The following is a 13,898-nucleotide window of genomic DNA, read 5'->3' as shown; positions in this document are numbered from 1 at the left end:
ATTTGGCTTCCTTGTAACATGACTAAATTCCAAATTCCAAAATTGGTGTATTAAATTTGATTATTCCCAACACAAATTTCTGTGTGAAAACAGAGCTCTTCAAAACAGAATCCTCTATGTGTGACTTTTTCAAAGCAAGTCATTTGCTTTAAGGGAAAAAAAATTAAACTGCAAAGTAATCACTATTTTCACTTGAGAGAATGGATTTCATTGCTCTGTTTTACAGAGAACCAACGACCACAGAAGTGGGCCACAGAGTGGGGGGAAAAGCGTCACCTTCTTTATGGAATGTTAAACGTCTATACACAAGGCCTGGGTTCTCTGGAATAACCAGCATGCAAGGGAGGCATGCAAAACCTTTCCAGACCAAGGGTGCTGCATAAAGAGCCCATACTGGAAAAGTTTCCCACGTTATTAGGATCTTCCCAACCCAGGGATCAAACCCAGGTCTCCCGCATTGCAGGTGGATTCTTTACCAGCTGAGCCACAAGGGAAGTCCAAGAATAATGGAGTGGATAGCCTACCCCTTCTCCAGCAGATCTTCCCAACCCAGGAATCAAACCAGGGTCTCCTGTACCAACTGAGCTATCAGGGAAGCCCCAGTAATTTACAACCCAAAGCAATAAAGCATCATTTCTCCTTTCTCAAAGTAAGTTTTACTACCTTTTTTTAATAAAACATTTGAGGGGGATTAAGAAGAGGGTGTGGTGTTTTGGGCCAGAGTCTCACTGGCCTCGGGCTTCCTCCAGCACTTGGGTTTGTCCAGAGGAAATGTTTCTGGGTACCAGGATTGGGGGAGGTTGGAACAAGGGGGACCTGTGGGGAGGGGAGGGGAGGGGAGGGGAGAGGAGACTGCTCAGGGAGAACCATACCCACCCCACGGAGAAAAATAGGAACATTTTTCAAAGAAAACTAGACAATGACACTTTTAAAGGTAGAATAAAGTAAAGAAACAAGGTTTTTCCAGTCATCTTTATCTGGGGTGGGGATGACTAAAACTCGTTCCTTCTGTGGAATCCTTTGAAGCTATTTTCTCGCCCACTGAACCTGCCCATCAACATGTCGTCCTCATCTTCCTCCTGGGCCTTCTTCACTTCTTCCTTGGCCTGTATGGCATCCATCTCCTTTTCTGGGCCCTGGGGAAAAAAACAAAGAACCCGGTGGCCGGGGATTAGGCTTTCTGAGGGCTGACTGGGTGTCAGCATACAGCCTGCCTCTGCCTCCTGGAAGCCTCCACACCAGCTGGGGTCTGAAAAAGAAGCCCCCCCTAGGATATTCAAGTCCTCATTCCTGGAACCTGGAAATGTAACCTTAAATGGAGTAGGAGAGCGCTTCCCAGGTGGCGCCAGTGGTCAAGAGCCCACCTGCCAATCCAGCATATGAAAGAGATATGGGTTTGATCCCTGGATGGGGAAGATTCCCTGGAGGAGGGCATGGCAACTCACTCCAGTATTCTTGCCTGGAGAATCCCATGGACAGAGGAACCTGGTGGGCTACGGTCCACAGGGTTGAAAAGAGTTGGACACAATTGAAACGATTTAGCACGCACACACACTATGTAGGGGGAAAGAGCTTTCCAGATGTGATTAAATTAAGCATGCTGAGATAAGGAAATTCTACTGGCTTACCAGGTGGGCCCTAAATTCTATCACAGTGTTCTCATAGGAGAGGGGCAGAGGGAGATTTGACACAGAGACAGAAGAGGAGATGGCCATGTGAAGATGGAAGCAAAGATTGGAAGGATGTGGCCACAAACCAAGGAGCACCAGGATCCTTCAGAAGCTGCAAGAAATGAAATAAGGGTTCTCCCCTAGAACCTGTGGAGGGAGCAAAGCCCTGCTGATGCCCTGATTTCAGCCCACTGATATTGATTTTGGACTTTTGGCCTCCAGAATTTGGGAGAATACATTTGCCATGGACCTTTTTGTTTTTGACCAGCTTCATGGCATGAGGGATCTTTGTTCCTTGACCAGGGATCAAACTCACCCCCCTTACAGTGGAAGCTCAGAGTCTTAACCACTGGACCGCCAGGGAAGTTCCCATCTGTGATGTTTTAAGCCAGCGAGTTTGTGGTGATATTGTTATGGCAGCCCCAGGAAATAAATACCCTCTGCTTCTTCCATTCCCAGAGCACCTGGGTCTGTCTTTCAACCAGCTGACCAGTAAGGGAGAAATGAGAAGAGGCCTCAGAGCCTAAATGAGAAAATCCAAACTTTGGTAATTAAAAGAAAGTCCAGGACTGAGTGCAGATACGTCAAAGAGGTTCCCGAAGTCATTGCCGAAAAGAGTTTAGTAAGCCTTTGCGGCAGAAATCAGATTCAAGAAGAAATGGCTCATAAGAAAAATCCCTTAGTGATAACCACCTTTCATCAGTGAAGGGGAAGTTTCCCCCCGAAATGCCATGAAATGTTAAAAGTTTAAGCACCCACTTTGCAGCTGGTCCCAGGGTGATGGACATGACATGTTTCTATTGCTCTGACGTGTGGGGCTCTGCTGACCCAGGGATGGATGGATGGCCCTTCCAAGGGGACTGAGTCTTAGAGTCAATGCCTGAAAGAACTCCTTTCATATGCAAGCTACATCCAGAGCTCACATCCCTAACCACCTCAACTACTGGGCTTTTTATATTCAGGGCTGATATCTCATCTGAATTATCCCATTGCCAGGTGCTAGAGAACTAGTGCCCCAGGGCCCACAGAAATTCTTTAAACTAGCCAATCCTAAGCCTGTTTATCCTGCTTCATCTACTCCTTCCTGCAGAGACCAAACCAAAGTTTTTTGCTCACATCTTCCACCCTTTCCCTCTGCCTCCTGACCAAACCTGGTGCTTCCCCATATGGCCGTGTGGCCTGGCGTGGCCCCTCCTCTCAGGATCTGTTAGTAAAACAAACTATCTTTTTTTGATGGTGCCCACTTCCTGGTCTGGGAGTCCTGCCATACCTGACTAACAACAAAACTTACATCTTAACACACAGGTATTACATCTTAACACACAGGTATTACATCTTAACACACAGGTATTTCGGACTTCCCCGGTGGTGAAGACTCTGGATTGCCAGTGCAGGGGGGCTGGGTTTGATCCCTGGTTGGGGAAATAAGATTCCTCATGCCATGCAGTGGGGCCAAAAGATTTTTTTTTTTTTTAATTTAAGAACACAGGTATTTCACAAATGAGGATATCCAAATGGCCACAAAAGCCATGAAACAGTGCCCACGTCCATTCCTCATCCAAGAAATACACACAAAACTAGAGCGAGATACCCCCGACACACCTATAGAAACCCACGCTCCCCAGTGCTGGGGAGACTGGAGGAAGCGCAGAACAGTGCGGCCCCTCGGGAAACAGTCTGGCAGTTTCTCATAGAGTTAAAGACACATCATGCAGCTCAGCAAACCCCATCCTGGATTTTAACCAAAAGAAATAAAAGCGCTTATCTACACACACACACAAACTATATACGAAATTGTTCACAGCTTTGATCATACTGTGAAAAACTGGAAACAACCCAAATGTCCATTAGCTGGTGAGCAAATAAACTTCTCAGTGAGATGGAGAAACAAGGTACTGATGAAACCCCAGCAACATGGAGAAATCTTGGAGACACTGCACTTGGTGTGGAAAGCAGACTCAGAAAGACTCCATGCCTCCGGTGGTTAAGACTCCATGCTCCCAGTGCAGAGGGCACAGGTTCAATCCCTGGTCAGGGAACTAAGATTCCACGTGCCGCACAGTGAGGTCAAAAAAGAAAAAGACAAAAAAAGAAGACCCTATACTACATGATTCGATTTATATGACATTCTGGAAAAGGCAAAACTATAGGGGCATAAAAACAAGGACTTATTGTACAGCACAGGGAACAACTATATTCAACATCTTGTAATAACCTATAAGGAAAAAAGAATCTGAAAAAGAATACACACACACACACACACATATATATATATATAGAGAGAGAGAGAGCACTTTGCTGTATACCTGAAACTAACACATTGTTAATAAATTATACTTAAAAAAAAATCCAATAGGGACAGATATAAGATCATCAGTAGTTGCTGGCATAGGGGAGGGCTTGGCTACAAGGAGACTTCTGGGGGTGGTGAAATTGTTCTGGGCTTCCCAGGTGGCACAGTGGTAAAGAATCCACCTGCCAATCCAGAAGATCCAAGAAAATCAGGCTCGATCCCTGGGTTGAGAAGATCCCAGGAAAAGGAAATGGCAACCCACTCCAGTATTCTTACCTGGGAAATCCCACAGATAGTAGAGACTGGGGCTACAGTCCATGGGGTTGCAAAGAGTCAGACACGACTGAACCCACACACACAAAATTGTTCTACATCTTGATTTTTAGTGGTGTTTTCATAACTGTACGTGTTTGTCAGAATTCATGGAACTGTACATTTCATGGCATGTAAGTCAGCCTTCAATAAATCCGACTCATCAGCAATTGACAGTAACGCCTAGCATGGCCGAAGATTTGCATTCCCTCCTGCATGGAAATTCTCATCTGTGCAGAAGGGAATGTAAATAGGATGACACGCTGGAAACCGTTTGCGTATGAACTGGTGACTGCTCTGTCTACTCCTGGGCATGCGGCCACTGAAAGACAGGTACGGGAGTGATGGTACAGGAATGACGGGAACCAGCTTATCCCTGAGGCCACAAGCTGGAAGTCTCCCAAAGCTGTATCCACAGAGAACAGATGCATAGCTTCTAGAATATTCACAAAGGAAAGACAAGCTACTGCTCTATGGGAAAATACAAATGAGCCTCACAACATGGCCTGAATAAATAATGGGTAGCTACATTGATACAAATTTCAAAAGGAGGTCAAATCCATCTGCAGTGATGGAATAGTGGAAATGCCATTCCTTTGGGGATGAGTGCCGGCTGGGAGGGGACATGAGGAGGCTCCTAGAGCTCTGGTGACATTCTATATCTTGATCTGGATGGGGTGTTTATTATAGAAAAAGTGAAGCACCTTTTTCTATATGTGAGACTCAAGTATGGAAATAAATGAATAACAAAAGCAAAGTTCATCATGTTCATGGGCTTCCCTGGTGGTCCAGTGGTTAAGAATCCACCTGCCAATGCAGGGGACACAGGTTCAATCCCTGTTTCGGGAAGATCCCACATGCCGCGGGGCAAATAAGCCCGCGTGCCTCAGCTACTGAGCATGCGCTCTAGAACCTGTGCTCTGCAACAAGAGAAGCCACTGCAATGAGAAACCTTTGCACTGCAACGAAGAGTAGCCTTCACCAACCAAAAGTAGAGAAAACAAACGTCCGACAGTGAAGACCCAGCACAGCCAAATACACACATAAATAAATAAAGGGCTGTCTTCTTTAAAAAAAAAAAAAAAGTTCATTGTATTCATCGTACCTTGGTTTCACCCCAGGTGGCCTTGCCAAAATTCTCAGCATACTCTTCGTCATCTGTGATCAGGAAGTTGTCAAAGATGGTTCCGGATCTCACCTGTGGATGAAAATAAGTCCTTTGATACTGGTGTGGAAAATGAAACTTTCCACAAAGTAAAAACTGCTGTGATTTATTCAGTACTGTCACAGAGATTAGCTGTCGACATTAGCACATGCTGAAACCCTTTTCTGGAATGTCAGTTCCCTCCAGAGCACTGGTCCTCAAACTTGGCTGTGTATGGGGACCACTGAGAACATTGACAAGACTGCTGATGCCTGGTCTCACTCCCAGGGATGCTGGTTTAGCAGGTCTGGGGCATGACCCGACACAGAGGCTTTGACGGTCTCCCCAGGGACTCAAGCATCCAGTGATGTTTGAGAACCGTGATTGAGACCCTGCCTGGGCAAAGTGTGAGCCATGGATGGGCAGCATCAACATCACTAGGGATTCAGGATCTCAGGTTCCACCCTGGACCCACTACATCAGAACCTGCAATCTTATCCTAAAGCTGATAGGCACCACAAGGTCAGCTCCAGGCAGATTTCCAGGGGGTGTGGGGGGCAGACAAGAAGTGTCCAGCGGACAGGAAGGATGTCCATTTTACCTAGGGCTGTAAGTTTTGGGTCTGGGTAAGGGTGCCAGGTGCACGACAGGAGCAGGAGTTCAGGGTGAAGTTCAGAGTTACTAAACCAGAGCAAGTTTAAAACCCGGCGACTTGCACATCCCTCGCAGACCAGCGACTAAGAAGCCACCTGCCAACGCAGGGGACACGGGCTTGACCGCTGGTCCTGGAAGATTCCATACACCTCAGGGCAACTAAGCCCCTGCACCACAACTACTGAACCACACATGGCAACAGAGACCCAGTGCAGAAAACAGCAAAAAGACAAAATGAGCGACCTGCCAAAGCTCCAGTCCAACGGCACCAATGTTCTCAAATTCTGAGAGATCGTATTCGGTCAAATAGCTGTTTTTCATCTTCTGATGGAGCCAAACATCTTTGTCTATGCCCTCAGGTTTCAGGCCATCCTGCAACAACAAACCATATGTGCTGGTCCCCGGGGACACGGGTGGGGAGGGGACTGGCAGGAAGATGGTGCCATATACACACCTGGTATGGAGGCTTCTGGAGCATGGCCGCCTGCCAGTCCCCGTCCAGTTCGCCCTTCCAGTCACTCGGCTTGCTGGCGCTGGCATCCAGAAAATGCTTCTCCCAGTCCTTCAAATGCGTGCAGGGGGAAAAAGTTAGATTCTCAGCTTTGAGAAAGGAAATCTGCCGAGAGGCAGAGGCAGGCCTGTGACCCCGGGTGCCCTTTTCTCCTCCTCAACTTGATGGTGGAAGGGCTGAGTGCTGGGGTTCCTAACTTCACCAGGGGTTTCGACCACAGCCTGCAGTTTGAGGTCCTTTTGGTTAGACAGCATCACCAACTCAGTGGAAATGAATCTGAGCAAACTCCGGAAGGTAGTGGAGGACAGAGAAGCCTGGTGTGTTGCAGTCCATGGGGTCGCAAAGAGGGGGACAAGACTTATTGACTGAACAACAAGAGGAAACTAATACGCAGCTGTTACAGTCATGGATGCTTGGCTGCTGGTTACAAGCATGATGCTCAAAAATGCTATGTTCAAATGCAGAATGAAAAGAAAATCATTTTTATAAAGGTTGCTGCGGCATTTTCTTTTTTTTGGAAAAAGACATTGGTTTGGAACTTCTCTGGTGGTCCAGTGGTTAAGACTCCATGCTCCCATTGCAGGGGCCACAGTTTGATCCCTGGTCAGGGAACTAAGATCCCACATGCCGCAACTAAGGCCTGGCACAGGTGCAAGCATGCTCAGTCGTGTCCGACTCCCTGCAACCCCACTGACTGCGGCCCACCAGGCTCCTCTGTCCATGGGATTGTTCAGGCAACAATACTGGAGTGGGTTGCCACGCTCCCCTCCAGGGGATCTTCCCAACCCAGGGATCGAACTCAAGTCTCTTGCAGTGGCCAGCGGATTATTCTTTACCACTTGAGGCACCTGGGAAACCCAAGACCTGGTGCAGCCAAATAAATAAAGATTTTTAAAATATCAGTTAAGAAAACAAACCCTTCTTGCTTTCATCTCAAATACTTCTAACTCCTTCACAATACCGTGCAGTATGCAGCTGTGTGGCTGGTCTCAGCACATGCACTCTAGGGAGGGCTCCTTGTTTGACTGTTAGCACCATCACTACCAGCCAGGCAGCACTTGCACGGCACCTGGGCACTCACAATCTACGCTTTACACCTTCTAGCAGCTGTGTGGGAAGAATCCACACCTGGGATTTGTCCTTGGCAGCCTGGTCCCAGCCCTCAGCCTCTGCTGATGCCTTCTCCATTTTCTTCAGTGACGTTAACTGCCAGTCATACTCGATGCTTCCGGATTCAATCGACTGACCATCAATTTTCACTTCGTAAGTGAGGTCTGGTCTTAAAACCAGAGTGTAGAGGTGTGTAAAGCTATCAACCTGCGTGTTTTGTGGGGAGAAGAAGAAAAGAATGAGACCCTCGATGTTTCCTAACACTCTCCTGATGAGTTGTCCAACAACTGAAGCTTGGCTGGGGCAGGCCTGGTTTCTTTCTTGGGCATGGTTAAAAGCCCAGACTGGACATAAGGAAAGCATTTAACATTCAATAAAGGAGGTCTGGAGACTTCCCTGGTGGTCCAGTGGTTAAGAATCCACCTTGCAACGCTGGGGATGAGGGTTGATCCCTGGTCGGGGAACTACACGAGAGGGAGCGACAAAGCCCATGTGGGGCACAGCTACTGATCCCGGGTACCACAACTGGAGATCCGTGTGCCGCAATGAAAGATCCCAAGGATGCAACTAAGACCAATGCAGTCAAATAAATATATTTTTTAAAAAAACAAAAAAAACTCTGTGCTTCCACTGCAGGGGGCATGGGTTCAAACCCTGCTTGGGGAACTAAGATCCCTTCAAGCCACACAGTGCGGCCAAAAATAAATAAAATAAAGGAAAATTGGAAGGTGGGTGGGAGGGTGCCTAGGGAAGCTGGGGGTTCCCAGGACATGCCTGTCACCAGCAGAGGAGACCCCAGCACCATACCCCGGCAGCGTCAGTGTCACTGGGGGTACAGGGGCAATGCTCATTCCCAGGTCAGCCCTGATCTGCTGCGTTGGAACTCAGCCGACCCTCTGGTCACTTTCACAGGCCCTCCGGGGTCTCTGATACCACTCAGGTTTGAGAACCACCACCCCGGCATAAAGGCCCTGCCAGGAGGAGTCTCTCCCTGCTAAAAGCCAAATCCAAACACTTTCAGGGGCTTCCCTAGTGGCTCAGTGGTAAAGAATCCGCCTGCCAATGCTGGAGAAATGGGTTCAGTCCCTGGTCCAGGAAGATCCCACATGCTGTGGAACAACTAAGCCCGTACGCCACAACTATTGAGCCTGTGCTCTAGAGCCCGGGAGCTGCAGCTACTGAGCTTAAGTACCGCAACTATGAAGCCCATGTGCTCCAGAACTTGTGCTCTACAATGAGAGAAGCCACTGCAATGAGAAGCCCGTGAACCCCAACGAGAGAGTAGCCCCCACTGGCCGCACCTAGAGAAAAGCCCACCCAGCGATGAAGACCCCGCATGGACAAGAGTAAATAAATACAATTAAAAACATTTTTTCAGTATCACTCTGATCTGCCATACTGTGTGGCCGATAGCTCTATCCAGAATCGGCACTACAGTCTATTCTGTGTCCCCCTCAACCCTTGTGGTCCGCTCTGACAGCTGAAGGCATGATTCTTCCAATGCTCTCCCCCTGCTCTCTGCCTGCCTCTGTCTCCACTCACCTTTCTTAGCTTAGAGTTTGAGCTGGCTGGCAATGCAGGAGACCTGGGTTTGAACCCTGCTCAGGAAGATCCCTTGGAGAAGGGCATGGCAGCCCACTCCAGTATTGTTGCCTAGAGAATCCCAAGGACAGAGGAGCTTGGCGGGCTGCAGTGCACAGGGTTGCAGAGAGTGGGCACGACTGAGCACGCATTCACGTATGCTCCCTCTCCTTGCTGTCAATCATCTTGCAACACACTGGCCTCCTGCCCAGATTCCCAGAGGCTATGGGTGCTAGGGATTCCTCAGGGGCCAAGTCCCTACTTCCTGGTGCTAACCTTCAAAGTGGGGGCTGCACACTGGGGAGGCTACTTCTTCTTTCTAGGCCCAGACACCAGGGACTTAATGCAAGCTGCCTCTTTGGAGGAGCCCGGCTCAGGATCATTGAGTATAAACAGGCCCTAAGACCTAAAGGGTCATTTTCACAGGATCCTCTGGGTAAAAACGTCAAGGATGTATGCATTCATTTTAGAAATATTCCCATTTTAAAATGTTTTGGGGGCCTTCCCTGGTGGTCCAATGGCTGAGACCCTTTGCTCCCAAAGCAGGGGGCCTGGGTTCAATCTCTGGTCAGGGGACTAGATCCCACATGCTGCAACTAAGACCCAGTTCAGCCAAACAAATAAATATTTAGAAAAAAAATTGTTTTGGTATTTGGAAGATGAATTCCTCCAGAATGATTTTTCATCCTGAATACTTCATTCCTTAATGATGTGCATGCGTGCTAAGTCGCTCAGTCTGTCCAACTCTTTGGGACCCCATGGACTGTAGCCCTCCAGGCTCCTCTGTCCATGGGATTCTCCAGGCAAGAATACTGAAGTGGGTTGCCAGGCCCTCCTCCAGAGGATCTTCCCGACCCAGGAATCGAACCTGAGTCTCTTGCATCTCCTGCACTGGCAGGTGAGTTCTTTACCACTAGCGCCACCTGAGAAGCCCAATGATGATGGAGGCTGAAATGCCACCATTCTGCTATAACCATTATGAAGCAAATTATAAATGGGTGTCACAGCTCAGGGTGAGATGTAAGTGTGCCCTTCTGGTGGGAGGGGAGTTTGGGGGAGAATGGATACACACACACACACACACACACACATATGGCTGAATCTCTTTGCTGTCCACCAGAAATTATCACAACATTGTTAATCATTGTTAAACTATATCCCAACATAAGATAAAAAGTTTAAAAAAACTGTAAATTTAAAATAAAATAATTTTTCATCAAAAAAAAAAAAAAAACCCAAAAGACTTCAGAACCCAATCCAATCCAAGTTGTGGACAAGTGTCTCTAATGGGCCTGCTAAACTGGAAAGTGGGGACAGGAGAGACAAGGCTCACCCCCATGGTTCCCTTAAATATTTTAAGGTCAAAACTATTTTCTACAAACTTCCATTATCATCTTTTCAAGAGTTAACACGATCACCAATTTAATAGGAAAGCATTTACCTTACACCTGATTGATTTCTTGTTTGCATGATACTGATTCTTGAAATGTAAAATAACATGAACTGTCTTGATGTCAAATCCACAAATATCAGGTCCTACAAACAAACAAACAAAAATTAACCGCTCTCAAATTCCTTCCGTAATACATCACCAAAGCAATATCCCCACCGTTCTCCTGAAACAGTACACAAGACACAGGGAGCATACGTGTCTGGGAATAATTAGATGCCCCAGGGAGATTTTTTAAATGGACGGCGACATTCAGTTCAGGTCATGGTCACCGCAGCCACTTTGAACTCAAGGGTAAGCCAGCAGGTGAGGAAGAAAAGGAAGGTCTAACAACACTCTGGTAAGCGTCCCCGCCACATGCAGTCTGAACTTCAGACCCTCCCTCGGAAGCTCTGATCAGGGCTCCTGTACCCACAGGAGGGCTCCAGAGCTGGACTGACTGGCTCTGATCCCAGCCACCTTCCATGTTGAGACGTATTTGCAAATAACATATTTGCCTCTCCCGCCTCAGTGTCCCAGTCTCTAAAATGGGGGTGTTAATCTTGACTTCACAAAGCTAATTCAAGGGGCTAATGTATGTAAAGCTTTTAGTATGGCAATGCTCAATATTTGTTATTATTGTCATGCTCCAAGAAAATATACACATATATAGATATTCTTTCTTAACAATATCCCCACATCAGAAGCAAAAGAGACGTTAGGATCAGTATGTAGATTCTGCTGAATGGTGAAGTCTGTAAGAAGTTCTATTTAATGATTTGGGGATTTCCCTGGTGGTCAAGTGGTTAACACTTTGCCTTTCAATGCAGGAAGTGCTGGTTCCATCCCTGATCAGGCCAAAAACCATGGCCAAAAAACAAAGAAATGTAAAATGGAAACAATATTGTAACAAATTCAATAAAGGCTTTAAAAGTGGTCCACATTAAAAAAAAAAAACCCTTAAAAAAAACACAACAAAGTTAATGATTTTTAAATTGGTATGAGATCAAGTTTCAGTCACCAAGGAAATGGAATTCTGTAGGATACTCTATGGAGAAGACAATGGCACCCCACTCCAGTACTCTGGCCTGGAAAATCCCATGGACGGAGGAGCCTGGTAGGCTGCAGTCCATGGGGTTGCTAGGAGTCGGACACAACTGAGCGACTTCACTTTCCCTTTTCACTTTCATGCATTGGAGAAGGAAATAGCAACCCACTCCAGTGTTCTTGCCTGGAGAATCCCAGGGATGGGGGAGCCTGGTGGGCTGCCATCTCTGGGGTCGCACAGAGCAGGACACAACTGAAGCGACTTAGCAGCAGCAGCAGCAGCAGGATACTCTATTCCTTGCTCAAAGACTAGGAAGTTCTGAATATTCTAAGCAAGGTTTACAGGAGGGATCTAGAAAATCTGTCAAGCCTTCTGAGAATGTCTGGAATTACCCAGCTGTGCCTTCATTGACTTGAAGCCGTAGGAATGCATGAGAGTGTCCGCGTGTCTTTCTGTCTCAAATAGAACTCCATTACATCCACAGACCCAAAACTGTACCTACCCCCATGAAAAAACTCTGTAAACACAGCAGATGACTGCGATTTCTTCTAGAATCTGTAGAGATGAACCTCCAGATTAAATAAGAGATAACTAGGCTGCACATAATTACTTAAAGAATATTAACAATTTGTCAGAGTACATGCGACGTTGAACTTAGAAATAGCATCCTGCTGCTGCTGCTGCTGCTAAGTCGCTTCAGTCGTGTCCGACTCTGTGCGACCCCATAGACGGCAGCCCACTAGGCTCCCCCGTCCCTGGGATTCTCCAGGCAAGAACACTGGAGTGGGTTGCCATTTCCTTCTCCAATGTATGAAAGTGAAAGGTGAAAGTGAAGTCGCTCAGTCGTGTCCGACTCTTAGAGACCCCATGGACTTCAGCCTATCAGGCTCCTGTGCCCATGGGATTTTCCAGGCAAGAGTACTGGAGTAGGTTGCCATTGCCTTCTCCGAGAAATAGCATCCTACAGGAGGACAAAAAACACCACATCTATCTCCCAGTGGAGTTCCCTGAAGATGTGTGGTTTATGAAATTCTTTTATTTTTTTTTGTTATTGCTGGAAAAGAGTTTAATTTTTTAAAAAAACAAAAGCTATGTGAACTATTTGTATGAAAGTCTATTACCTTGGATAACCTCACATATGCAGATGACACCACCCTTATGGCAGAAAGCTAAGAACTAAAGAGCCTCTTGATGAAAGTGAAAGAGGAGAGTGAAAAAGTTGGCTTAAAGCTCAACATTCACAAAACTAAGATCATGGCATCCAGTCCCATCACATCATGGGAAATAGATGGGGAAACAGTGGAAACAGTGTCAGACTTTATTTTTTTGGGCTCCAAAATCACTGCAGATGGTGATTGCAGCCATGAAATTAGAAGACACTTACTCTTTGGCAGGAAAGTTATGACCAACCTCGACAGCATATTAAAAAGCAGAGACATTACTTTGTCAACAAATGTCTGTCTAGTCAAGGTTATGGTTTTTCCAGTGGTCATGTATGGATGTGAGAGTTGGACTATAAAGAAAGCTGAGCACCAAAAAGAATTGATGCTTTTGAACTGTGGTGTTGGAGAAGACTCTTGAGAGTCTCTTGGACTGCAAGGAGATCCAACCAGTGCATCCTAAAGGAGATCAGTCCTGGGTGTTCATTAGAAGGACTGATGCTGAAGCTGAAACTCCAATACTTTGGCCACCTGATGCGAAGAGCTGACTCATTTGAAAGACCCTGGTGCTGGGAAGGATTGAGGGCAAGAGGAGAAGGGGATGACAGAGGACGAGATGGTTGGATGGCATCACTGACTCAATGGACATGGATTTGGGTGGACTCCGGGAGTTGGTGATGGACAGGGAGGCCTGATGTTCTGCGGTTCTAGGTGAAATTGCTTAGTCGTGTCCGACTCTTTGTGACCCCATGGACTGTAGCCCACCAGGCTCCTCCATCCATGGAATTTTCCAGGCAAGAGTACTGGTGTGGGTTCCCATTTCCTTCTCCCATGCTGCGGTTCATGGGGTCGAAAAGAGTCGGACATGACTGAGTGACTGAATTGAACTGAACTATTACCTTGGAATTGGAACATGAAATTTATTTTTCCCTCAAAATTGGTCAGAAATTTCTTCTCTCTAAGTACCTACACGTTTTTACTATTAA

At 46.8% G+C, this 13,898-nt stretch overlaps 1 protein-coding gene across 2 annotated transcripts in view; it reads right to left on the bottom strand.

The window, feature by feature from the left end:
- Nucleotides 1–958: 958 nt before the first annotated feature.
- Nucleotides 959–13,898, bottom strand: part of CALR3 (calreticulin 3) — a 24,857-nt gene continuing 11,917 nt past the window's right edge. Inside the window, exons 4-9 of one of the 2 annotated variants that reach the window (XM_086408626.1) lie at nt 10,717–10,811; nt 7,713–7,901; nt 6,528–6,635; nt 6,317–6,445; nt 5,381–5,473; nt 959–1,136 (exon numbers count right to left, since the gene is read on the bottom strand). In XM_086408626.1, the coding sequence (XP_086264752.1) occupies nt 993–1,136; nt 5,381–5,473; nt 6,317–6,445; nt 6,528–6,635; nt 7,713–7,901; nt 10,717–10,811 (758 nt within the window). In that variant the 3' untranslated portion in view covers nt 959–992. The remainder of the gene's footprint in view (nt 1,137–5,380; nt 5,474–6,316; nt 6,446–6,527; nt 6,636–7,712; nt 7,902–10,716; nt 10,812–13,898) is intronic. The other variant, XM_086408627.1, reaches the window with a different exon arrangement.

The sequence above is a fragment of the Bos grunniens genome, chromosome 7 (assembly GCF_055505025.1).
Source record: "Bos grunniens cultivar Pamir isolate PY7600 chromosome 7, Bosgru_T2T1.0, whole genome shotgun sequence".
Classification (NCBI taxonomy): Eukaryota; Metazoa; Chordata; class Mammalia; order Artiodactyla; family Bovidae; genus Bos; species Bos grunniens.
This window is presented reverse-complemented; position numbering and strand designations above follow the sequence as displayed.